Source organism: Lutzomyia longipalpis, chromosome 3 (genome assembly GCF_024334085.1).
Source record: "Lutzomyia longipalpis isolate SR_M1_2022 chromosome 3, ASM2433408v1".
Taxonomy (NCBI): domain Eukaryota; kingdom Metazoa; phylum Arthropoda; class Insecta; order Diptera; family Psychodidae; genus Lutzomyia; species Lutzomyia longipalpis.
The window spans coordinates 25200194-25224737 of NC_074709.1; the positions used below are offsets into that span (position 1 = coordinate 25200194).

At 34.3% G+C, this 24544-nt stretch overlaps 2 protein-coding genes across 7 annotated transcripts in view; both read right to left on the reverse strand.

Moving 5' to 3' along the window:
• LOC129792945 (beta-1,3-galactosyltransferase 5) overlaps window positions 1-24544 on the reverse strand; it is a 1144668-nt gene that overhangs the window by 853763 nt on the left and 266361 nt on the right. The gene's annotated exons all lie outside the window — the stretch shown is intronic.
• LOC129792974 (LHFPL tetraspan subfamily member 3 protein) lies at window positions 9055-24101 on the reverse strand. Of its 6 annotated transcripts, none has more exons than XM_055832477.1 (6): window positions 23970-24101; window positions 20221-20579; window positions 19750-19883; window positions 16964-17090; window positions 10354-10596; window positions 9055-9418 (listed from the first exon to the last, which is right to left on the reverse strand). In XM_055832477.1, exons 2-6 carry the CDS (start codon window positions 20360-20362, stop codon window positions 9207-9209), a joined length of 858 nt encoding a protein of 285 aa, XP_055688452.1. In that variant the 5' UTR covers window positions 20363-20579; window positions 23970-24101; the 3' UTR covers window positions 9055-9206. The 6 variants fall into 6 exon arrangements, with proteins under 6 accessions (XP_055688452.1, XP_055688451.1, XP_055688454.1 ...); XM_055832476.1 differs by having other exon boundaries at window positions 20221-20582; XM_055832479.1 differs by lacking the exon at window positions 23970-24101 and adding an exon at window positions 23718-23940 and having other exon boundaries at window positions 9055-9391; window positions 20221-20582.

Genomic DNA, 24544 nt, shown 5'->3' on the forward strand with positions numbered 1-24544 from the left:
ACTTTACTTCCTGATGATTTAAAGTCAAAGCTTTAAGAAACAATTTAAGCGAAATAAGATTATAAACTAAACAGTTTGTAAGTAAGAAAAATAAAACATTTAATAGTCGCGTGTCATGGTGTTTTACAATGCAATATTGTGACACGATAACAACAAAGAAGCGTGGCAGTGTAATAGAGAAAACTGGGGCAATTTGTTACATTATCAATTCTACTAATTTCAAGGGGTGTTTATCTGGCGATTATTTTGGTTTTTCAAGCGAATTTGACTTCGCATGAACATCTCTTGCTTAAAACCGAACAACGCAAAACCGAAAATAAGATCCAAAAACGTATTTAAGAATTTTTGATTCAAATTTAGTCTTATTTAGTGTTGAATTTACTACTGTTTAGGGGATAGCGGGGCAAAAAAAGTCACTTAATATTTAGGAAAAAGCTCCAAATATCATATTTCTTTGCTAGATAAAACAAAATGTCCTAAGAAAGAGTTGAAGAGGGAAAATTGTTCTAAAGAAATGAGCAATTCATTTCCTTTATTTCATTTTATGATATTTTAAGCTTTTTCCAAACCCTTAAGTGACCTTTTAAGCCACGCTCTTCCCAATCATTAATTTACTACTTTTCGTTATGAATTTAGTCCTTTTTTTAGGCTTTAATGATTTTTTTTACTTTGTTCTTCAATCTGTAGTTTTAAGACTAAAAACGAATATATATTGGCTTGAAATTATTCTTTTTTTTGGCTAGAATTTACTACATTTTGGGTTGATTTAAGTGTTTTTATGCTTGAATTTAACATTTTTTGGCATATACTTGTATCTGAAATTCCTTGGCGAATATTTCCGAAGATACACAAATTTTCGTCCAGATAACCTCCCACCCCCCTTTGATTAATTTAATCTTGAAAAGTTCGTTAATTTCTATCATAAAAAATCATCTTGACGTAATTATAATTCCCAGAGCTTCTGTCTAAAATTAATACGAATACTAACAAACACAGATTCTAATCAAATTTTGCCTAAACTCGTGTAAAAGATCCAATGAACAAATAAATTGTAAATCAATAAAATTAACCGGATGATGTTTCCCAAGAGATTACCAATAAGAAAAAATTCCACGTGAGATCAGCAATAAAATTGTTGTTGATGAACCTTTAAGCAAAGTCAGGGCAAAGTCTCGGAAATTTTAACTATGTACATTGATGGTCACACAATCTGCGCAAGAATTTCCCCAAACAGAACGCATAGAGCAGCACAGACCACAGAGAGTTTGAGCACAAAAACGCAGATTGTTTGGTGAAATTTTCCCAATTTTTTTTGTCCACAATTCTTCTCGAGAGAATTCAAATTAAACTTGATGGAATTTTTGGGGTTTTGTGCGCTACTCACAAATAAATCCTCGCCGATTTAGCCCGCACCAGTACTCAAATCTCTCATGTGTGTGCTTAGGGGGGGAGGGTTGCTGAGCATATGTCGACGAGGGGGTGGCAAATTGTCGCTCTCTGTGAAATCTAAAAAGGGAAGAGAGGATGAGGACACAATGGTGGCCAGGGGGGTAGATTGTTGGCTTCAGAGAGCACCATTCGCCGAGGGATGTGTGGGTGGATGTGTGGTGTTCTTAGGGGCAAAAAGTAAACGATTATTCAGGCGATAGAGCTGTCAAATGCACTCGCACACATCTCACCCTCTGGGCGACTCCCTGGGACCATCATCAAACACCCCCGGTCCTCGTTTTTTTTTCCACCCTCTTTCCGTCGTGTCATCCGCCGTCTTCGCATCCCGCTCCCTTTGGCGTCCCTTTTAATACATTTATCGCCTCCTGTCGATGGACTCCTGCCCGGACACGATGAATAATTTATGCGGAATTTGCAGGAGCCCCCACCGGGAGGCCCCCGATTGGAAGTGACAATGAGAAAGCTCTCATGCAGTGGCTACAGGAGCCGAAAAAAAAAATTCGCAGAATATTTTAGCCAAGTTGAAGAGAAATTGGCATTGTCCATCGAAGGAAGAAAAATGATCCCAAGACAATCACGAATTTTAGTTTTTTTTTCTTTTTGAATAAATTGAACGTAGGAAGGCTCTGAAATCACTTTTGCTTCTTTTTTATGATCTCCTTGGGCTAAAATATTGGGGTAGATTCTGAAATTATTCTTTTCTTTTCTTACAAATCGTTATTTATGAGAATTTTGGTATTCTTGGAAAAATCTTATAAGATTTTAGCATTTTATCAAATGTCAACAACTTTTAAGTTATTAGAAAAGAAAAGAAAAAAAAAAGTTTTTTATCAGAATCGACCCCATTGACCCCATTGTTTAAAGGTAGGTGTACTGGCTAATGTGACTAATCGATTTGTCGATTAGATTTTTTTGAAGAAATTTAAATTTCTAGATTTATACGAATTTGTATAATTTATCTGATTAATTTAGACGATTGAAGACTTTGAATTAGAACAAAATTGTCAAGAAGTATTTATCTGCTGAATATTTTGACTGTTTTGACGATTAAGCCGAATATTAGTGAATAATTACAATATTTCTGAAGATCTGAATATTCTCATTTTCAGCTAAAGTTTTTTTTAAGTACTCTTCAGGATTGAACTTAGTACTTTTTAGGCTTAAAAGTACTTATTTGTCTAGAATTTAGTACTTATTCGCCTTGAATTTAGTACTTCGGCTAGAATTTAGTGTTTTTTAAGTACTTTTCAGGATTGAATTTACTTTTTTTTACTACTTTTTAGAATTAAATTTAGTACTTATTCGTCTTAAATTTTTCTTCGGCTTAAAATTAGTACTTTTTCCTATAGAATTCAGAACTTTCTCAGATAGAATTTACTATTTTTTTTAGCTAGAATTTAGTAAGTTTTCGACTAAAATTTAGTACTTTTAATTATTGAATTTACTTTTTAAGAATGAATTATAAGGGTTATGAAGCCGGGTATATACCGAAAGATTAAAACTTCAAAGATTAAAAATGTACTAAATTTTATCCAAAAAAGAACTAAATTAAATTTTACTTCTTCGACTAGAATTAAGTGCCTTTTAGGCTTTGCTCCTCAGTCTCTACCAATTTAAGAATAAAAAATAAAGAAACTTTGTCTACTGAGAGTATCTTGATTTCTTTGTCGATTCATCCGAATAATCTGAATATTTTCATTCAGATAAAAATCCCGTCAAAATTACCCATTAACTGGCCGACAAATCGATTAGTCAGTACACATTTAACGATTCTTCCCAGCATGTCTAGTCTATCATTTATCCTCCCAAATGACTAATTTTCCACCATTTTCCTCCTCATGTCTAAATCGTCTAAATGCATTAATATTCCCCTCGTTTAGTCCGACATAAAGCACAAAGTTGAGCAATAAAGCAATCATTTGAATATCTCCGAGAAACGCGTGGAAGTTCCTTCATGATGTGCCTTCACGTGCACGATGCCGCGCAATAAATCCGCGTTGAATTGACTTAATTAATTGGTGTGTCCCGCAGATTTGCTGCTCCACACGCAACAGAGTGGTGCTGGGGATTTCCCTTTGATGTCTCTCCTTGAGATGAAAAGCCATCGTCTTCAGCAGTCACACGGGGTAGGGGTATTAGAGGGAAAAAGCGCGATGGTGGAAATACTAAAACGTTAATTAATTCACAATTGAGTACCTCGCAGCGGAATTCCACCTGCAAATGAGATCTGGCAGAATTCAGCGCAATTCCTTTGCGGAGAGCAGACAAAAAAAAGAGCTCTTTGCGCGCAAATTCAATTCCGGGGTCAAATCGTGCGAAATTTCCACCAAAAGGGGATGATTATGTTGGGGGGAGGGAAGGGGTGGAATTGTGCCGAGAAAAAGGATGCCGGTGCTATATGTATAGGTATGTGTGTACTATGGTATTTATAGTGAGAAAGAAGTGGAGCCGGATATTGCTCCATTTAATCCAATCTAATATTATATGTAGGTATATAGCACGGGCAGAGGAGAGAGGGAGAGAATTTCATGGCGAAAATAGAACGCAACTCCAATTTCTGCTGCTGACATATCGTTAAATCAAAACCTTTTCCTCCACCAAAGAATAAGCCCCCAAATTGCGCTCCACATTCGCTGCCGCCCCCACTTTTCGCCACATTCCCGATCATAAAATTTAAGTACATTATTGTTATTTGATTATAATAAATGTTCCACCATCCCCGCTCAAACCCGCACTCTCCCAAGTCTAACCCTCACATACATAGCAGTGAGAGAGAGAGCAAAGAGAGGGGCGTGTGGGGGTGGCACATTAAACAGGAATATTTTCCACTTTATTTATGATTCCACCAGGCAGACTCTGCTGAGCAAATAAAGCTCTCAACAAAAGTGGATTAAAAGGAAATTAGGGGGTGAAGTTTTCTCCTCCACTTCACTAAACTGAATCACTTTTTGTGCCCCCACATGCAACCCCTCTTTGCCACTAAATGTGCCAAAGGAGGAAAAAGCTCCCCATTTGCCCTCAAACTAGAGGAAGTTCTTTCGATAAACAATTTGTGCAAAATTCAGCTACAATGTGCTCACCGACATTTTATTGCCATTACATACAAAACTTATGAGAAAAGATGTTAATCTCAATAAATTCCTCAACATGAAGGTGAAATGTTGAATTTATGCTGCTGAGTTTTGTTTTGAGGAATGCAGAGATGTAACCAGGGTGGGTGGATGGGTGTCTAAACACTCTCTAACTAAATATTCTACGTCTGTTCTGACTTCTGAGCCAAAAAAGGTTTATTTCTATAAATTTTTAAATTGAAGTTCAGTCTTAAGTTTAATCCTTAATTATTATTGAGTTTAAATTCAACTAATTTGGGACATATTTCTGTTAAGATTCTTATTTTAGCTGTGTTTCTTTCAAACACAATGTACCGACCGAGCCTACCGAGCAAAATCGAAAGTCATCAGATAGGGCTCAAACTTGGTATGAGCACGAATTAGGGTCCCCACATTACAAAAAACATATGCGCCAAAAATAATATTTTTCCAGCCGGCCGTCCGTAAAACCCTAGAAATGTCTAGAACATTGCAACTTTGAGAAATGACCGCGAGAGGCGCTAAAGTCAAAAGAAAAAATTTCGAAAATTTCAAACTTGAATATTTCGAAAATGGCGATATCGATTTGTTTCAATTTTTGATATGTTATAGCTGAGATTAGGACCTTTCCAACGATAGCTCAAAATCGAAAATCTATGGAACCGTTCCTGAGATATGGCGTTTTAAAAATTTCTTGGGAGATGACTTTTCTACGTTTTCCGACTTTGCGCGTATTTAATTTAATTTGCGTTCTAGTTTGCTCTCACAAAATTGGTACACTGAAGAAACACAGCTCCTGATACTGGTAATGTACTAGTAAGCTTTGTCAGCTTACCAGTACATTTTTAATTGCATTAAAGCGAAAAGGATGCTTTCCAGCGACGTTCCAACAAACTGAATTTCATCTAAAGAGAACTTTTCATGGAATAATGCTACTAAATACGAAAATACCCTCATTCTTTAAGCATTCAAAATGATTCCTTTGTCAAATATACGTTTGTAAATTAATTTAATTTAATTAAAAAAAAATACATTTCAACTCTACCACAATTTTCTCCTATTTCTTCCCCAAAATCCTATTGATTTTCTTTCAAAAAATTATTCTGAATTTTCTTTACCCAAATAATCGATTATAATGCAATAAAATCAAACACAATTAACCACAAATGTGTTAAATCTAATTCATCGCACTATAAAGGCAACACCTTAAAAATTTAATGATCGTTTTTTTTATTAGGCTGTCAATGTGAATTTTTAACTTTCGATTTCGGCATGAAAATCAGCACATAAATCGATACTTGGGAGCATCGATAGAGCCCCGTAATGGGTGCGCACACCCATAAAATTTAGTGAAAAGTCAATCATAACGCGTCCAGTTATTAGAGTTGGTATACCACAACGCGGATGGGTCAGTCTATGCGTTGTAATTTAATTTGTGTGTAATATTAGTAGGCAAAGTCGATTTTTTGTAAAATTTAGCAATTTGACAGATTAAAATGCTTATATCTTAAGTTCTATTAGACCTACAGAAATTTCTTGACTAGTTCTGGAAAGGTATTGAAATAAGCTATAATCTGACATATATTTTGATACATTTCAAGGTCACCTCCAGAATACAAAATGGCGGATTTATGTTCTACTAAAACAGTTTTTTGCACTTTTTGTCCTCAAGGAATGGTTCTAGAGGTTTCTGATGTTCTAGAAAGACGTAGATAATTGCAAAACCTTTAATTTGATACTAAGTTGAGTCAAATCGGACAAGCGGTTCAAGAGATATGGCTCTTAGAACTTTTCAAATTCAAGAATTTTTCAAATGGCTATATCTTCTAAACGGCGACATAGAATTTCTTCATTTTCGGACTGATGAAAGATATTGAGTCAGGCTACAACATATCAAAATTGAAAGGAAATCTATAACAGATGTTCGGAGATATTGCCCCTTAAAGTTAGGCAATTTTTGTTTTTGATTTTAGCGCCTCTTGCGGATGTTTTTGAAAATTGAAATGTTCTAGACAGTTGTAGGGCTTTTCAATACCTTTCATTTGATACCAAGATGGTCAAAATCGGTCAAGCCGTTCTTGAAATATATTGAAAAAACACTTTTTGCATTAGGCCGCCATATTTGCTAAACCGCTTGACCGATTTTCAAGTATGAATTATTGATGAAAACGTCTCACTGAGCTCTACAACATACTAAAATTTCAGATCTCTAGCTATAAGGAAAGTGGTAAACGGTAGTTCAAAATGGCGGACGGCGGCCATCTTGGATTTTGAAAATGCGAAAAAATGAAAATTTACACCCACATTTCTATAGAAAACTTCAAACCGGAAGTCTCTATCTGTTACTGTTCTCGAGTTATAAGGTAAAGTTTGGCGCAGAGGCCGGCCGGATCAAAATTTTTCCACCACCACTTTCGTAATGTGGGATGTCTAAAACGTGCTCATACCAAGTTTGAGCCCGATCTGAGATGGTCGGTTTTTCCGACGATTACAATACTTGGTATGCCACGATTGTGGTATACCAACTAATTGCCAAATATTATTGACCCCGCGTGTTGTCTTCAAAACAACTCCGAAAATGAGTTTAATTGCATTTTTCATTTATTTTGCTCCCCTTTTTTTGCTTCTTCTGAATTTTTTGATCTTTGCTCTGAAAACCTTCAACTTTTCACTTTGGCTGAACTTTTGGAAAACTTCTCTCAGCGCTTTTTCTTGAGGGAAGAGGACTGGGGGGGAGGGAGAAAATAAAAACGAAATTATTTGAAACGGAAAAGTGTCCAATAAATAAAACATCTGTCGGTGACACAATTTAATCAAAATCCCATCATTCACTACTCCCCCATTCCACCACCCCTAACTTTCCATCCCTTTCTTGGGGGGTGGAGAAAAAAAAATAACGAAACATCCACCACCCTTTGAGACGCCCAAAAGAGTTTTTTGGGGGTGGTTTGAAGGAAAGAGATGGAGGAAGGGAGTTTTGGCATAATTTTGCGATAAAAATTAATAAAATCATCTCGTGGGTTTTAGCTGGCATGGAGGAGAGCTATTCTTCCGATGAATGGACGGGAAACAGGCTGGAATAATCAAATCTGCGCGTCAGATGGTCACTCAGACAGTAAAATCTTTCAGCAGATTCTTCTGCGTTCTTTCTTCTTTCTCTTCACACTCTGAGATGGAAAATTGGGATCAATAAAAGGGCTACGATTGATTAATTTCTTTGTGAGATTTTAGAAGAATGAGAGTAAGAGACAAGGAGAGGGAATGCTTTGAATTTAAGGTATTTAGGTCTCTACTTAAAGACAGATTTAGGAAACTTTTGATACTGGGATTATCAAGTAATTTTAGAATGTATAAATATGAAACTTAAAATCTATTTTTGAGCAAATTTGGAAACTGAGAAAATTAATTATTTTTCATTATCAATCAAATTGATAAAAATTTAGTAAATGCAAGAAAAACCTAAAAAAAACTAAAAAAAATTCAAGGAAAGACATAAAAAGCACAGTAGTGACGTCATGAAAAATGAAAACGCTTTATGTTGTTTTTTTTTATTCTTTTTATATTGGATTTTTTTTTTAAATTACGCTTATCCTGAAAGTTTCCTCGAGTGAGTGATTCTATCATACAGAAACGAATACATATACTGCTTTCCTTGATTTTCTTTCGTAAATGCATTTTGCTCATTTTGCTATTTTAAATTTATTTAATTTTTCATGATAAAAATTGAATTTTTCTCTGGCCAATAATCTTCTGGCCAAAATAATAATTTTCAGCTCAAAAGATGGTGCCCAAATGAGGTCCAGCTAAATGCCCCTTTGACTCAGTTCTTCGCAAATTTCAAAATTCAATAAAATAATAATAAAAAAGAAATATTTTTAATTCCCTTAAATGGTTCAATAAATCTTAAATATCTCCTCAAGTAACCCCACACGCCATTTATTCTTACATAATTCAATTGATTTTGCAGCCCATTGAGTGGTGTAAGAGAGACTTTCGTTGGCAATATTCCCTGGGAGAATGACTTTCTCACACAACCATTAAATCGACATTTAATGTGATTCCCCCGGCGGGCGGGGAATGTCGAAGATCGCGCGGAGAGTTCTCAAATCCACCCACGCGCTGGACTGCCAAAAATGGCCCCTCTCGTGACCCCCATTTAGGCGATGATTTATTTAGTGACGCACCCGATAAGGCGCGAAGACGCCAACAAGGAGTTTTCTCCCCTCATACCGCATCTGGTGGCTGCTCCCCCTGCTCAAAAATAAGTCACGCCTTTCGTCGAATAAATAAACCCACCCCACGGGAGCTGCGCGCAATCGCCCTCCAAAGCGGTGCCCCCCCCCCATCTTCTCAAGACTTTCAAATGGATGCACGAAGAGCGCAAAGGATGGCAATTTCACGTCCATTGATTTTTTTCTGTACATCTCTCACCCCTTTTCCTCCCCCCCAAAAAGGATTTTTTGTACCACAAAATTTCTTAAAAACTATTTTTGAATTTTTCAAAAAAAAACTTTCATTTTTTCATAAAAATTGTGCGCTATATTTATTTTATAGGATACAAAAAAAATAGTTGAAAAATTAAATTAAATATATTTTTTTACAAAACTTCTCCATGGCTCCAAACCATGGGAACATTCCACACGGTGTGTCTCCGCTGGATGTGTGTCTCTAAAGTTGGAACTGATGCATTGAATTGTGGAATTCGGGTCGATTGTAGCGACTTGGTGTGCGACTTGAGAACTGTGAGATGGTATCGTCACCATGCTGACCACCGCCCATGTGATGTGGTGGCGCCACGAGCAACACAGGCTGTAGATTGAGAGATTTCCTCGAACCAGCAATACTAGCGACATCTGTGAGATATGCGTTGTTAATTTCACCTACAAAGCCGAGATACAATTTTAGGAACAGTTTCACAAGCAAGGAAAGAAGGTGAAGTGATGAGGAAAGAAATTGGGAACAGTTTTATAAGTGAGGTTGGAGAGTGAGCTGAGACACAAACTTGGGAACAGTTTAACAAAAGAAGGTAAAACACGAGAGCTGAGATATGTAATTGAGAACACTTTATCAAGAGAGAAAGTAAAACGTTAAAACCTTTACAATAGAGGTAAAACGCGAGCTGAGACAGGTAATTAAGAACAGTTTTATAATTTTAGGTAGAGCATGATCGGAGACACGATATTCAGAACGGTTTATGAGAGAAAAAACCGAGCTAAGCACTGATTTGAGAACAATTTTATAAACAGCGATAGAACAAGAGCCGAGACAAAGAATTCAGAACAGATTTACAAGCGCAGGAACAGTGCAAAATATAACATTGATTCTTTTGTTTTTTTAAATATTTGTAAAAAAAAGAAGTTTTTTTTTAAACGAAATTTCATACTTTTTAGCAATTTTTATTTTTTTTTAACTTCAAATATTTGAAGTTCTTCCACGAATTATCAAGAAATAAGTGCTTAAAAGGTTAGAATTCAATTCATTTAAAAGAAATTTAAAATGTCCGTCAAGAAAGTAAAAAGATTCCCTAAGAATTCTCTGCAAAATTCTCCAGCAAAAGCTATTCAAAAGACTTCTATAAATGGTAAAGAAAATATGTACTCCACTAAAGTCTCAGCAAATACCTATATAATATTCACCGACAATCGCTTTAAATTCTTTAACAAGACAACACTACAAAACTCCGTGGGATTTACGAGGAATGTCAGAATTGCGGGAATTTCAAATGCCCTTTCTTTGCGCGCTATGTGGTTCAAAAAGAGAGGAGCTCATGGGAATATTTGCAAACAATAACCCCCCTCAACTGCTATTTACGTACCTTTGTACATTGAACTCTGGTACATGGGCTCAGGTTGCAGGCGAACGTGTCGCGTGGCCAGGATGAAGGCAAGTGTCGCCAAGATGATCCCATCGACGCAACCAATGATGGCCAATGGGTAGGCCCATCGAATGCCACAGAGTCCTGGCTCAAAGCGATTCGATTCAGGGCCACAGACCTTGCGGAAGTCATCAGAATTCCATCCAAAGGGGTACGCCAGGCAGCCGATAATCATGCATATTGCTGCAAGAAACGCAAGAAGAAGAAGATTTGCAATTAGATCCCGTGCGCGGAGAACTTCAATGAGATTCACGCTCAATGGCCGCACGCCATTCACTTTAAGACGCTTTTCTTGTCATCGCGTCTGCATTTGAACGCATATTGTGGCATGAAATGGTCATCATGTGGTTGTGGAAATGAACAACCGATTTTACAAAAAAAAAGGTTAATTTAACGGAAAAGGGTTTAAATAAATTGAGGAATATCGAATAAAAAAAATGGCGTCGTTTTGGTTTTCTGTTCGGTTTCTTAGCTTAAATTTTATTATTAGAATTATTTAAAAATATTTCGTAAATGATTTTTTAAAAAATTTAATTTTTTAATTCTCTTTTAAACATACATACTTATGCTTTTTGCACGTTATTATGCATATGCTTCATATGGAAAAAATCTATTCAAAAAATCGATGTTTAACAATATTTTTAACTGCCAATCATTTTCTTGTAATCTTGATTCCTTCTCGATATTTGTGTTCACTCTGAAACATTAGCTGCATATGCTTCTTGTTTCACTTTAAGTATAAAACATAAGAATATCCGTATATTTTAAAATTTTTATAGGATTAGATTGTAGTCCGTTTTCAAATCCAAAAAATATTCGCTTAAACTGTAAGGTAAACTAAACACATTGGAGCTGATGCAGCATATGCTTATAGTACTCTAGAAACGTACTAAACTATCCTAAGTCATCTATATCGGCACTAAACAATCTTGAAAAATCGCTATATTTCAATCAAAATTTTTAAAGAAAACTATTCTAAACAAAGTAAAACTATTATAAATGGAATTTTTACAGGTTTAGGTTAGTTATCCTCGGACTAATTTTAATATGAAGAAAAGATTTTTTTTCTTGTACAGAAGTCATCTTCATTTGTCTTTTAAGAATTATGTTTTTGAACCCATTCTAAACGAAGATTTATTCAATGAAAATTCTTAAAATAAAAAACAGTCGAATATGCCCCACTCTTCCCTATACAATGTAAAATTAGATAATTAGGTAATGAGCAGCTACTTATTGGCATTTAACAACCACGTGTTTTGCAACTAAATATTTATTTTGCATTTTTAATATAATTTCCTCTGCGCGTGATGGTCAATAGAGTAGGTAACTTCATGCTTCAAGTGCTCAAATCCATTTAAACAAAAAAAAAATCTCCAATACGAGCGAATTCCAAGAGGAGGCCAAGAGGAGGTCGCATGAAAGTGAAAAAATGTCGTGAAATTTGCATTTTTGAGCACTTCACCAAAGTGGCTTTCTTCGTGCGATCTTCAGTACCTCTTCAGTGTGCCATCTTCAAGACAATCGTGCAAGAAAGAATCTCCCATAATATGGGGCTCTAATTGACACAGTAAATAAAATTGAGAAGAGAAGAATAAATTTGGAACACGCGATATGAATCGTGATGTTTTATTTTGCAGAAGAAAATCTTTTACTCGTTGGCAGGAAAGATCTTCTTTCTGGTTTTTCTTCTACTTCTAAGTGTATGTGTGCTGTGCACAAAACGATAATGACCCACTTTTTCGCGGCAATTCATTCTTTCTCCCATCAAAGCATACAATTATTATTTTGCTGCATTCGCAACTTCTTCTTTCGCATAGTTTTGTTGTTGTTGTTGTCTGTGTTATTACAACATCGTGCCGTTTGATCGTTGCTGTTGACACACGGGAAATCACGTGCTGATTGAGACTCTACTTTACCACGTTTAAAAAAAAAGAATTAAAAGAAGTTCCTCTTTAACGTAAGAAAATCATACACCTCAGGGGAAGAGAGGCGCGTTGTGATAAAAAGTAAGTCAACGCCATGTGACTCAATAATTGACTTTGAGCTCCGCGCATAAAGTGTTGCGCAAAGCAAGTTGTCTGCCGGTTGAAGAGGAGGGTAATTGGTCACCATTAAAAGTGGAGTAAGTTTGTACTTTATGCAGAAATTTAACTAAATTAAAACACTGAAAATTTGCACTTTGCAAAACACGGAAGTATATGCAATAAAAATTGCTTTGCCACCGAAAAAAAAACACGGAAAAACTTTTCTTTTACGCGCAAACATTTTTGAATGTTTCTCATATTAGCAGCGCATAATAGCCGCCATGGAATGAAAATTATTTAATAGGTGAGAATGGGGCAAAGTTGGGCACATTACTGAGATTTTAATCCAATGCTGAGATTTCTAAAATCAAGAGAAAATATTTCTATTTTAAAAACTTATTGGAAAACTGACCGCATTTGATGCTTTAAAACGAATAAAATTAATTTTCATGAGAATTTCATGTACTTTTGTTTAACTCTTTTGGTGGTGCGTCAAGTTGCCCCACAAAGTGCTGTCTTTGAATATTTGTAAAAAGAAAATCGTTAAGAATAAAAGAAATCTTAAAAAGTGGCGTATAGAGCGAGAAAGAAACGATTCTTAGTAAATATTTGTAGGTATTTACTGTCTATAATTAGTTGGTATACCACAATCGTGGCATACCAAGTATTGTAATCGTCGGATTTTCCGACCACCTCAGATCGGGCTCAAATTTGGTATGAGCACGTTTCAGACAACCCACATTCCAAAATTGGTGGTGGAAAATTTTTGATCCGGCCGGCCTGCCGGCCTGCCGGCCGGTGCGATATATTTTGCAATATAACTCAAAAAGGGTAACAGATAGAGCCTTCGAGTTTGAAGTTTTCTATAGAAATGTGGGTGTAAATTTTCATTTTTTCGCATTTTCAAAATCCAAGATGGCCGCCATCCGCCATTTTGAAATACTGTCAACCAGTTCCCTTACAGCTACAGGTCTGAAATTTTTGTATGTTGTAGAACTCAATAAGACGTTTTCATCAATAATTCATACTTGAAAATCGGTCAAGCGGTTTAGCAAATATGGCGGCCTAAAGCAAAAAGTGTTTTTTCAATATAACTCGAGAACGGCTTGACCGATTTTGACCATCTTAGTATCAAATGAAAGGTATTGAGATGCCCTACAACTGTCTGGAACATTTCAAGTTTCAAAAACATCCGCAAGAGGCGCTAAAAACAAAAACAAAAATTGCCTAAATTTAAGGGGCAATATCTCCGAACATCTGTTATAGATTTCATTTAAATTTTGATATGTTGTAGCCTGACTCAATATCTTTCACCAGTCCGAAAATGAAGAAATTCTATGTCGCCGTTTAGAAGATATAGCCATTTAAAAAATACTTGAATTTGTAAAGTTCTAAGAGCCATATCTCCTGAACGGCTTATCCGATTTTGCTCAATTTGGTATCAAATTAAAGGTTTTGCAAAACTCTATAACTATCCGGAACATCAGAAACCTCTAGAACCATTCCTTGAGGACGAAAACTGCAAAAAACTGTTTTAGTAGAACAAAAATCCGCCATTTTATGTTCTGGAGGTGACCTTGAAATGTATCGAAATATATGTCAGATTATAGCTTATTTCAATAGCTTTCCATAACTAGTCAAGAAATTTCTGTATGTGCAATAGAACTTGAGATATAACCATTTTTGTCTTTCGAATTGATGAATTTCATATAAAAAATCACCTTTGCCTACTAATACTACTTAAAAATTAAATTACAACGCATAGACTGACCCATCCGCGTTGTGGTATACCAACTCTTATAACTGGACGCGTTATGATTGACTTTTTAATTTAAAAAATACTTTATCATAATTCTTTTAAATATTATTTTTAATTGATTTCTCGTCTTTTGTCTATCCATGAATATTTCATACATTTTTCCTCTCATTTTACATAAAATCAAGTATTACAAACAACTTATTTAATCACTCTAAATTTTATCATCACCTTTTAAAAGAAAACCTAGCCCCATTCTCCCCTAAGACTCCGTATGTGGTCATAGCCAAAAATGAAAAATTTATGCATAAACGAAGGAAATAAAGCACCGAAAGTGAATTTATAGTTAATTTTTTTTCTCCTTACGGCGTCTCTCAATTTGTGTTTAATGGAGAAAGAAGAAAAATTTCCCCAAAGAATCTGCATCGATGCGATACAAGAAAATTACATTTTTTCTGCAAAGTTGAGAGATAAAAATTACGAAAGACTCTCCCATAATTATTGTTGGATTTTTCATTTCCAACTCCCCAGACCGTAACCACAACTTCACTCTTTTGTACAACAATATTTCTCTTTTGGAGTCATTGGCAAGGCGAGCAGAGAGTAAATAGAGGCATCATAATAAAATAAAAATATCGACTAAAGTATAATAATGATAATAATTTCCCTGATGACTTGCATGGATGAAAGACTTTCGATTTAACAGAAAAAAAGGAAAATTGTCCACAAAATGCACGCTAAATTGCACCCAAAAGTGTTGCCCGTTGATTTTGAAAAATCGCGCGAGGAATTAGAAAAAAAAGTCTTTTACGTAACTTTTGCTGGCATTTCTCACGCGCCAAAAGCAGCAAAAAAGAAAGAAAATCCTTCACGGAGAGATGAGATAATTAATTCACGAAAAAAGAAACAATTTTCGATGCCACGAAAACGATTTATTGATTAATTCGATTTTTTTCTGCAATTTGCCCGTCTCTTCAGGAAGACTTAAAGCCTGACTTGAGACCATCAGCATGTGGATTATTTCGCAATGCCTCATCACGGCAATGCGTCTTTTTTTTACAACAAAAAATAAAATGAAGGGCCACGAAAATGAGGTGTTTTGTTATGAAAACTCCGAGTTCCGTTTTAACTGGGGGCAATTACTTATATATTATTTTTATAAAATGCATGACATGGCTAAAATGCTAAAATGAACACACAATTGAATTGATATGTAGAAAATATGTTCATTTAGTTCTTCAAGGTTTTTTTGCTGTAATAAATGAGAGGTTTTTAACCCTTTCACGACAGTTAAGTTAATAGAAAGATTTTAAATAAGACAAAGGAAGAAAAATAATGAGAATTTGTCCTTTATTTAGACATAAAAGGGTTAAGTAATCTAATTCTATTCATTACTTAACTTGCAGATGTAATTTAGAAAGGGTTGAGAACTAACTTTTCCGCCATTTTCTTAGATAGTTTAGTAAGACAGCAACAGACGCAAAAGTCTATTCGCTGAATACAAAATTTTTATGAATTCTTCATCGTTTTTCTTATTTCTAAAAATAAAAAAATTCAGAACCGAATGAATTTTTATTTATTTTTCAATTTTTTTTTAAATCTTCTTTTATTTCTTTTAATTCTTCAAGGTAGATTTAAAATCGTTTTGTTTCTTTAATTCTTTAAACTTACCCCTGAACTATTTAATTAACTTAATTTGAAACATTTAATATCAATTGAATAAAGATCAAGAATATGTTCAAAATGCGAGAAAGGACGTAATGCACAATTTATGAGCAAAAGCCCCAACCTACTGAATTATTTCTAATATCTATATTTTCAGGATTCTATAAAAAGCTTCAACATTTAGTTGGTTTTAAAATGCATTTCTCGAAGGTTTTTTTCTTTCAAATGAAAAAATTAGAATTTCCCAAAAAATAAGTCAAAGATTTTATTTGGAAAACTTTAAATTTTACAGCTCTTATATCGCGCATAACATTCTTTCTAAATTCTAAAAGAATTTTTTAAACTATATACAAATCTTTAAAAAATTGTAGAAAAACTCCTAAAACTACTCTTAATTTCAAAACACGTGTTAGAAATAAATAAGAAATAATAAAATTTATCGACTAAACCAATAAAACGTGCGACAATTTACGGACTTTTGTCGTCAATTCAAACACATTGTGCCACGTTGTAAAATGTTAATAATTTATGGAAATTATTAGCTCTGTTACAGCTCTATATAACTAAATGGTGCAACCACGCGATTTCTTATCAAAATGAGCTGCAACAGAGACCTTCGACAAAATATCCAATCGATTTTTGGGAGTGAAAAGTCTGTATTTCGTGTGAATATCTTTATCTCTTTTTCATGCTAATAGACGTGGAATTAATTGATATTGAAATCGAATTTCTTTCTCGTTTTCAGATAAATATTTTGAAGGAGGAAAAAAACTGCGAACTTTTCACTTTCCCTCTCATTTTGATCACAAAAATTAATGCAAAATAAAATCAGATGAAATGGATATTTTAAAAGGTTTTTTGCGACATTTTTTTTTGGTTTTGAATGCATTGAATATTTCATTAGTTTCATTAGAAGGAATAATTCATTATTCTCCGTTCAATTTTTCATTAAACTCTTTGTATCTCAGTCAGAGAAATTCCTCCATTTTCTTTTGAAATCAAGAATAGATGATTTATGTTTTTGTATTATGCGCTAAATTAGCATAAATAAATGCTTAAGGTTTTTATGCAAAAAAAACGAGAAGTAAAAAGAAGAAAAACTCACCTGATAGCATTTGCATCCAACCGCAAATGTGAAAAACTGTTGTGGAGCGCATGAAGAACATGAGGATGAGTGAACAAATGGTCAGCAATGAGGTCACCACGGAGAGTCCAACAAAGATCGTTGCTACCTGATGGTTAAAATCATTTCATTATAGAAGATTGCATCACACCGCAGGTAAGAAAGAAATCTATACAGGTAGTGGACAAATTGATTGAGCCAATGAACTAGTTCAGAAGATTTCTCAGCCAGACAAACTCAGCCGCTAAACTTGCGAGAAAATCAATTCGTATCACAAAGTCTCACGATTTAAGAAGTATAGAAAAAAAATTACTGAGTGACTTTACATCAATTTTTGGGCTTTGTGCACCTAAGCTTGAATTTCCTGGACACAACGAAAATTGAGGCAGAAAATTACTCTCAGCTTGGTGTGTTGTGTAAGTAAAAGCTGCCACATGCTTTGCAGAAAAAAATTAACTCTCCCCTCAATGAAACTTCAGCCACAAGAATGGCAGCAAAGTTGAGAGAGAGAACGCATGGCTCGCAGCTAATGATCAACAACATTGTCACACACAGGAAGACTGCACTAAAATGATGAATTTCTTACATTTAACAATTTTAATTAATACTTCGTTTATTTTCGCACTCGCACAGACAATGAAAGTTTTTTTTTTTGCTCTTTTATGAAGTTTCTCAATGTGTAGAAATACCTTCGCGAATACCCCGAAAAAACCGTCCATTTAAGCAATTCCTTTTACTATTTTTATATTTTTATTTAAACATTGTTGTTGTCCGGAGAAAACGATAAAAATTTCCATTGTCTCACACTTAATATTGAAGCATGTTGTGCGAGTACAGTCGTGCTCTCGTGGTAGGACAGTCGTCGAAATGACTTCTCCGCGGCAAAACGGCTTCAGAATGAGGAATTTTGCCTTCGCAGTGGGACAATTAGTATCCTACCTTTCCAATAGTACTAATTGTCCCACTGCGAAGGCAAAATACTTCATTCTGAAGCCGTTTTACCGCGGAGAAGTCATTTTGACGACGGTCCTACCACGAGAGCACGACTGTAAATTAATACACAACAAAAAGAGATCGAATAATAAAATCCTTCATTTGAGTTTAAAAAAGAAAAAGAAAACAAGGTTTTTTGTTGAATTTAATGGGTTGTTCTGAATAAAGATGGACACAACGAAAAAGAAATTTCAACCAAAAATCTCCCACAGTTTATTTTATTTTATCAAAATTAAGGAGAAAATTTCAGTGAAACTGCTTGTAAAATGTAATGAAGACATTTTATTTTAATATAATTTGTGATAAATTAATTTATTTGTTTTAAATTGAGAGCTTTAATACGTTGAAAACCGATAAAATACACTGGAAATATTTTTCTACGCTATGTGTAATAAATGTAAGTATCTTTGTAAAAATCTACCCGGCTGGATCGCAATGAAAAATACTAAATTCAAGTCATAAAAAGTACTAAATTCAAGTCTAAAAAGGTATTAAATTCAAGCTGAAAAAGTGTTAAATTCAAGCCCAAATAGTATTTAATTGGATCCAAAATCAAAACGAAAGTAAAAGTTGTTCAGTTTTTAGACCTAAAAACCAATTTATTCAAGTCTAAAAGGTACTAAATTTAAGAATAAAAGTTCTAAATTCAACCCAAACGAGACTTATTCATTTTAAACGAATGGACGTAATTTTAATCAGTCACACTGTTCAACTTAGGCCTACGTTATCCTACAACCATCTTACACGCCTTGATCTATGCTTGTTTACGAAATTAGTTTAGTATGTTTCACATTCTGAGCATTTGCTTCAGATTATTTAGTAGATACAGAATTTTTTGCATGATTCTCCTTTAAAAATCGCCTATAGACCAGCCGGGTTAGCTTATTCTACCATATTGATAATTTAAATTTATTACATGCCACGTAATAAATTAATTTTCTACTGGTTCTTAATGAGTTAAACAATCAGAAATTTTTAAAATATAACAAGAAAAAAACTAGATTAAAAATTAAGTAGAATAAAACTCTCTTTTTCATATGTTTTCTTAGCTTTTTTTAAATCTCTAAAATTTTCCCTCTGAAATATTCAATTTTATCATCAAAATTAAAAATAATTTAAGTGAAAAATCTACTATATTGCGTTAAATGTGTCTCGGCTATGTGATCTAAAAGTACTAATCTTTTAGTACATACTTTCAAATCTTATAATTCTCATTACTAATTTACCAAAAACAACTTAATAATTGACAAATTTAAGGAAACTTTTTTCAGGATCGACCCCAATGTTCAAAATCAAACTGTCTACCACACTATTAAATAAATTCTTCTAAGGCTGAAGCTTTTTCCTTTATTCTTTACGCATTTTTCAGAGCCGGACATCATTTAAGACATCAAAAAAATTAATTAAAACATTTCCAAGACATTAAAGTTAATTAAAAACCTCATATGTATTAGTTTTCTTCCAATACGTGTTCAATGAAGTGATTAATTCTTATTTCATCAAATATTCGTTTAATTAACTCTTTTCCAGTCTTTCTAATTTATTCCCGAATTTATTACTTCCTCAACTCTGATGTAATTTAAAGGAAAAATCAAATAATTCCTCCTTTGATGAGTTAAAACTTTTATAGCAACCCTCAGTGGTTGCAATGAGCTGCAACATTGTATTGAAATAAAAAAAATTGTATATTTTATGCGAAAAAGGAATGCACTTTAATGGCTTTTCGTGTACATACAGAGAATGTTAATCAATATAAATAAATAAAAAGAATCTACCTGAAAGGCTAACGATGGCAGAGACATCACATCATCCAGATGTCCTTGGCAATTCTCCGTCACATCATCCTTCGTGCAGACTTGCCACAAACCCAGACGCCCCGAATTGTCTCCATCGAGATCTCCGACCCATTCTGCGGAAGAAAAATGCATTGATGATGGAAAATAAGGCCTGAAATTATTACAAATTTCTCCACTTTGACATGGCTAAATTCACAAAGTCGCGCACATTGATTTACAAGAAGAGATTTTGTGAAAGTCTCTCTTCGATGCACTCCTCCTCCTCAAAAAGTCAACAAACGCCACATATAAGAAAACAAATAAAACAAGAAAGTGAGGGAGAGTCCGCAAAGGGATTTTCTGAAGCACATAATTCTCCGCTCTTGACTGGCGCAAAAGTTGTAGAAGAAGCAAATTGCATGGAAAATTTCTCTTTTATTGGTCAAAAAAATCTCGCAAGAATTCACTCACCTGGCGTGACAAAAGCCACAACACTGATGATGGCGTAGCAAATGGTGAAAATGGCCCAGAGAACAGCAATTGCCTTAGAATTCCTGATGTAGTTCGTTGCATACATATGACTGCTGTCCACATATTCAATTTTCGTACCCATCGCGCACACTTCTCACAACCACACTTTGGCACTTGGCAGCAAAGGTATTTCTCATTCAATCCTCGAGGGGCACTATGCACTGCACTTTGGGTGAAACACACAAATTCTGCGATAAAATGAGGTGCTGCACAAGAGAATCCACACAAGAGTTCAGTATCCGCCTTGCGTCATCAGCGGCCACGGAGAGATCTTATCTTAGCTGCTGTTGCTGCTGGTGCTGCTACAACAACAGACCAAAGTAGTTGTTGAGGGAATTGGAAGAAAGAGAACCATCTTATTACACGAGACGTCTTGTTAGTTGAGAAAGATTCTCCTCTTGCGCTCTCAAAAGGGAAATGGGAGGAATTTGTGTAGAAAATTAAAGAAGAAGGGAATGAAACGTTTTATGTGGATAATTTTATAGATTTTTTGTTAAATAAGTGGCTTGTTTGGTGTGTTGAATACGTAGAGCTGAGCTGAATGTTGCTCTCTCATGATTAAAATTGGTCTTATTCTTACAACTATTTAGAATTCTTTCAAAGTATTTTATAAACAGATCAAGAACTTGATAAAATGTGAATGAATGGAAATTTTGGAAATTTTTGTAATTTTGGATTCCCAACAAATAAATGTTTTGTAAAAGGTTGAAAAGTTTTTGCAAAAATTTGCTAGAGTTTTGAAACAAATATTGGAGGTAGTATTAACTATATTTTAGTACATTTTCCTCCTGAATTTTCTTATTTAACCTAAAGTAGATGACTTTAGAACGAAAAAATCATTATTAGAACGTAAATTTTTTAAATAAAATTCCTAAAATTGTTAAGAGAATTTTTCTTCAAAATCTAACGAAGAAATCAATATATTTTTCCACGATTTAAGGCAAGTTTTAACATTATCAAAGATTTCTTATGAAAACGAAAATTTTCGTAAACTCCTAATTTTGAAGGGAATTTCATTGTAAACTTCGTTTGGATATGTCATCAAAATCGAATAGAAAATGAATTAAGATCTTTTATCTCTTTCAAGAAATCGACTAAGAATTTTTCACTCTAATGGATTCAAATCCAGATTCTGATAGTATAGGTACCTACTTAAAAAGAATTCAAATGTAAATATTCAAGAAAAATTTATCAAAATCGGACAAAGAAGAAACGGAAAGATTTAAATTTTGATCGTATTTACATTATTACTAACAATTTGTTTTTCAAATCATTACTACGCATTTTTAAAATTATTTTGGAAATATTTAAAAGGAATTTAACCCTTTCGTATCTATTGGATCATACGCTGACCCAAACGTGAAACATTTTATTTTCTTGATTTTAAACGAATTTAATTATTTTTCCAAGTTTGAAATACGTTAAGATTACAATGAAAAAACCAAAGACGTTTTGACTCCGAAATGGCCTTTGAGAGCATTTACAGGATAAATATCGCGATAAAATGATCACATGTTTCACTGTTTCTATGTTTCATGCGGATGCGATATGATTAATCTGATATGCAGAACGAAAATGTATCAAAATCAGATAAAAACAGGATATTCAGCTTAGAGATTCTTATATTGGAATAAAATTAATTCTTTAATGAATAAAAAGAATATTCTAAATTGAACCAAATAGAGAGAAGTCGTAACTAACCTATTTTTTTGGTTTCCAATCTCTTTATTTAGTTTCTATGGCTTTCTAAAAATAGTTTTTGAATGAATTTCAAATATTTCTATTTCTGAATTGATTTATTTTGTAACTATTAGATTTTTTTTAATAAATTCTAACCTAATTTAGTTCAAACTGATGACAAATCCAATTTTTATAATTCTGTGTTTTTTTTTACATTACCAAACTTCTGGCCCAAACAGGATTACGGTTGCTTCAAAATATCCTTTTTATTTATTTACTTATTTTTGGTTGTTCTTTCTTTGAGGATAGTTGCCAAATTGAATGCAAATTAGCCTCATTTTTTGACGAATTAATATTTCATTTTTTTTTTGTTTTAGTATTTTACGGCCGCGAACCTCATATCCATAGAGCTCAATTAATATTTCCTTCATATTCTTTTTGCTAAAAATATTCCACTCATTGCCGTTTTGTTTCGTTCATTATGTGAATCATCCACAACTCTAACCATTTATAAACCGAAACATCACTGTAATTGCAACACTTCTCTCAGTTTCATCAATTTCAAACCACATTTTTAATTAATTCAACGAATTAATTTATCTGCAATCATTTCTGCGGAGCTTCAGAGCTCATCTGCGTGACATTTTGGACTTCTTTGAGATAATCTCTTCAGGAAATCAGAGCAGATTTTCCACAAAAAGCCTTGATCAGAATTTTTTATTACTTTCAAATTTTGCAAAATTGATTTTCTTGTAAAATATCACGCAGAAAAAAATTGATCATAAAATGTGAAGAAGCTCAAAGTTTGTGGTTTGCATTACATTGAGATCACATAAACTTTCTTACGAGCTCTTGGCCTTATTGGCAATTCAAATGAACTGAATGACGTTTAATTTTGATCTTTTGGGGGGCATATGGATGGCATTTTGAGTGTGAGGCTCACACACAAGCATACACCTCATGTGCTGGAAGACGTTTCAATTCATTGAAAGTATCCACACAAGAGAGGTCTTAGAAAGGCAAAAAAGCAAAAAAAGAGCTGAAAGACTTTACAATTTGTTCTGCTTGTGTGAGAAAAATCTTCACTCAGGTGTACAACAAAAATACAAGAAGAAGATTCTTTTTTCAATTTGTCTTGGCAGCATCTTCGGGTGTGTTGTTAATTGAGACAATGCTCGTTCTTTTTTTTTGGGTCATTATTGCAACATCTCGCGTGAAAAATACAACAGTTTTATATATTTTGCACTGGCACAAGAATCTCCCATTAAATTTGCACTTCACACATTTTTTTTTCTTTCTTGCGCCTTCCCACAAGTGGCGCAATCTTCAACCACTATTGTATTCCACACCGCACTCTTTTATATACCTCATAGCAGCTCCCAAGAAGTATCCAATGAGTGAGGTAGGAGAGAAAGAAACAAAGTGTATGGATTTATTTAATTCGCAGCCACATATTTGGTTCAAGAAAAAAAAAAACAGAGAAACAGCACACCTCGAGAAGAAAAAAAAGTAGCCACCCAAAGAGAGAGGCATTAAAAAAATATTTAAGAAATGAATGCTAAAAGAACTACAATGGATTTTTAGGTTCCTTTTTTTCTACTTCTTAGCATAGGTAGTAATGCCCAGGTGTTGAAATGCGGGAAGAGAGCACAGAGAGAGAGATCGAAATACCCCAAAAACCCGTTACGATGGAATGTCTTCTCCAATAATTCCTCCATGGAGGAGAGATCCCATCAACAACACAAAACACAACTAACCCGGAACTGCACACTATGAGATCATCACCGGGACACTTCCTTCTTTAATCTGCACACAAGAATTCACTCACAATGAGCAGCAGCAGAGAAAATTTCTTCTGCGAGCAAACTTTCTTGGGGAGCACAACCGGGAAGGAAGTTTTAATTTGTGGCACAACAAGAATCATACACCGACGACGACCTGGCCAACTTAACTCAGCATTATGTGGCGCACAACTGAAGGCGCGCACGATGATGGCATTTCCAACTTACCTGGCGGGTCTTTCACATTGTCTTGTGCGCACACACACACCCATGAGGCCCCCTTTTCTCAAGATCTCAAGACTCCAGTGTGGTGTCCACACGGTGTGCCCGAGAATTCCACCACGATTGCATTCGTGCCTCATTCGCCTCTCTTGGCGCACATGATCGATCTCCGTGGTCAGGGCTTGGCAACTGTGCCCCCAGAAGCATTCAAAAATGAGAATAAAAAATTATCTCAATTCTGTGAAGAAAATAAATTTATTTAGAAGATTTTGTATTCTGGAAAAAAGTCTTTTATATTAGCCTAGACACATACCATAAAACCATTTGGCTTGTTTATTAATTTTTGAAGAGATTAAATCTTTTAGCGATAATGAAAAGAAACTTTATACAATATAGGTAGTTTATTTCGATTTAAACAAGTTTTTTCTGTATTTTCTATTTTTTTAAGTTTAAATTAATTTTTATAGCACAAAAATTGTCTTGACTGTGTGACCCAAATAAATATTTTTTTTTTACAACGAGCATTTTGTGAAAATTTGGTCCTTTGACGAAATATTTCTATTCGTGGTAGTATAGCCCGT

Bases quoted from the DNA above. Each gene is read 5' to 3' on its own strand.
- LOC129792974 (XM_055832477.1), bottom strand. From the start codon at position 20,362: ATGGGTACGAAAATTGAATATGTGGACAGCAGTCATATGTATGCAACG. The intron at 17,091-19,749 runs GTAGATTCTTTT...TTTAACCATCAG, and splicing joins TGCCATCGTTAGCCTTTCAG to GTAGCAACGATCTTTGTTGG. The intron at 10,597-16,963 runs GTGAGTTTTTCT...CGTTTCTTGCAG, and splicing joins TTGGATGCAAATGCTATCAG to CAATATGCATGATTATCGGC.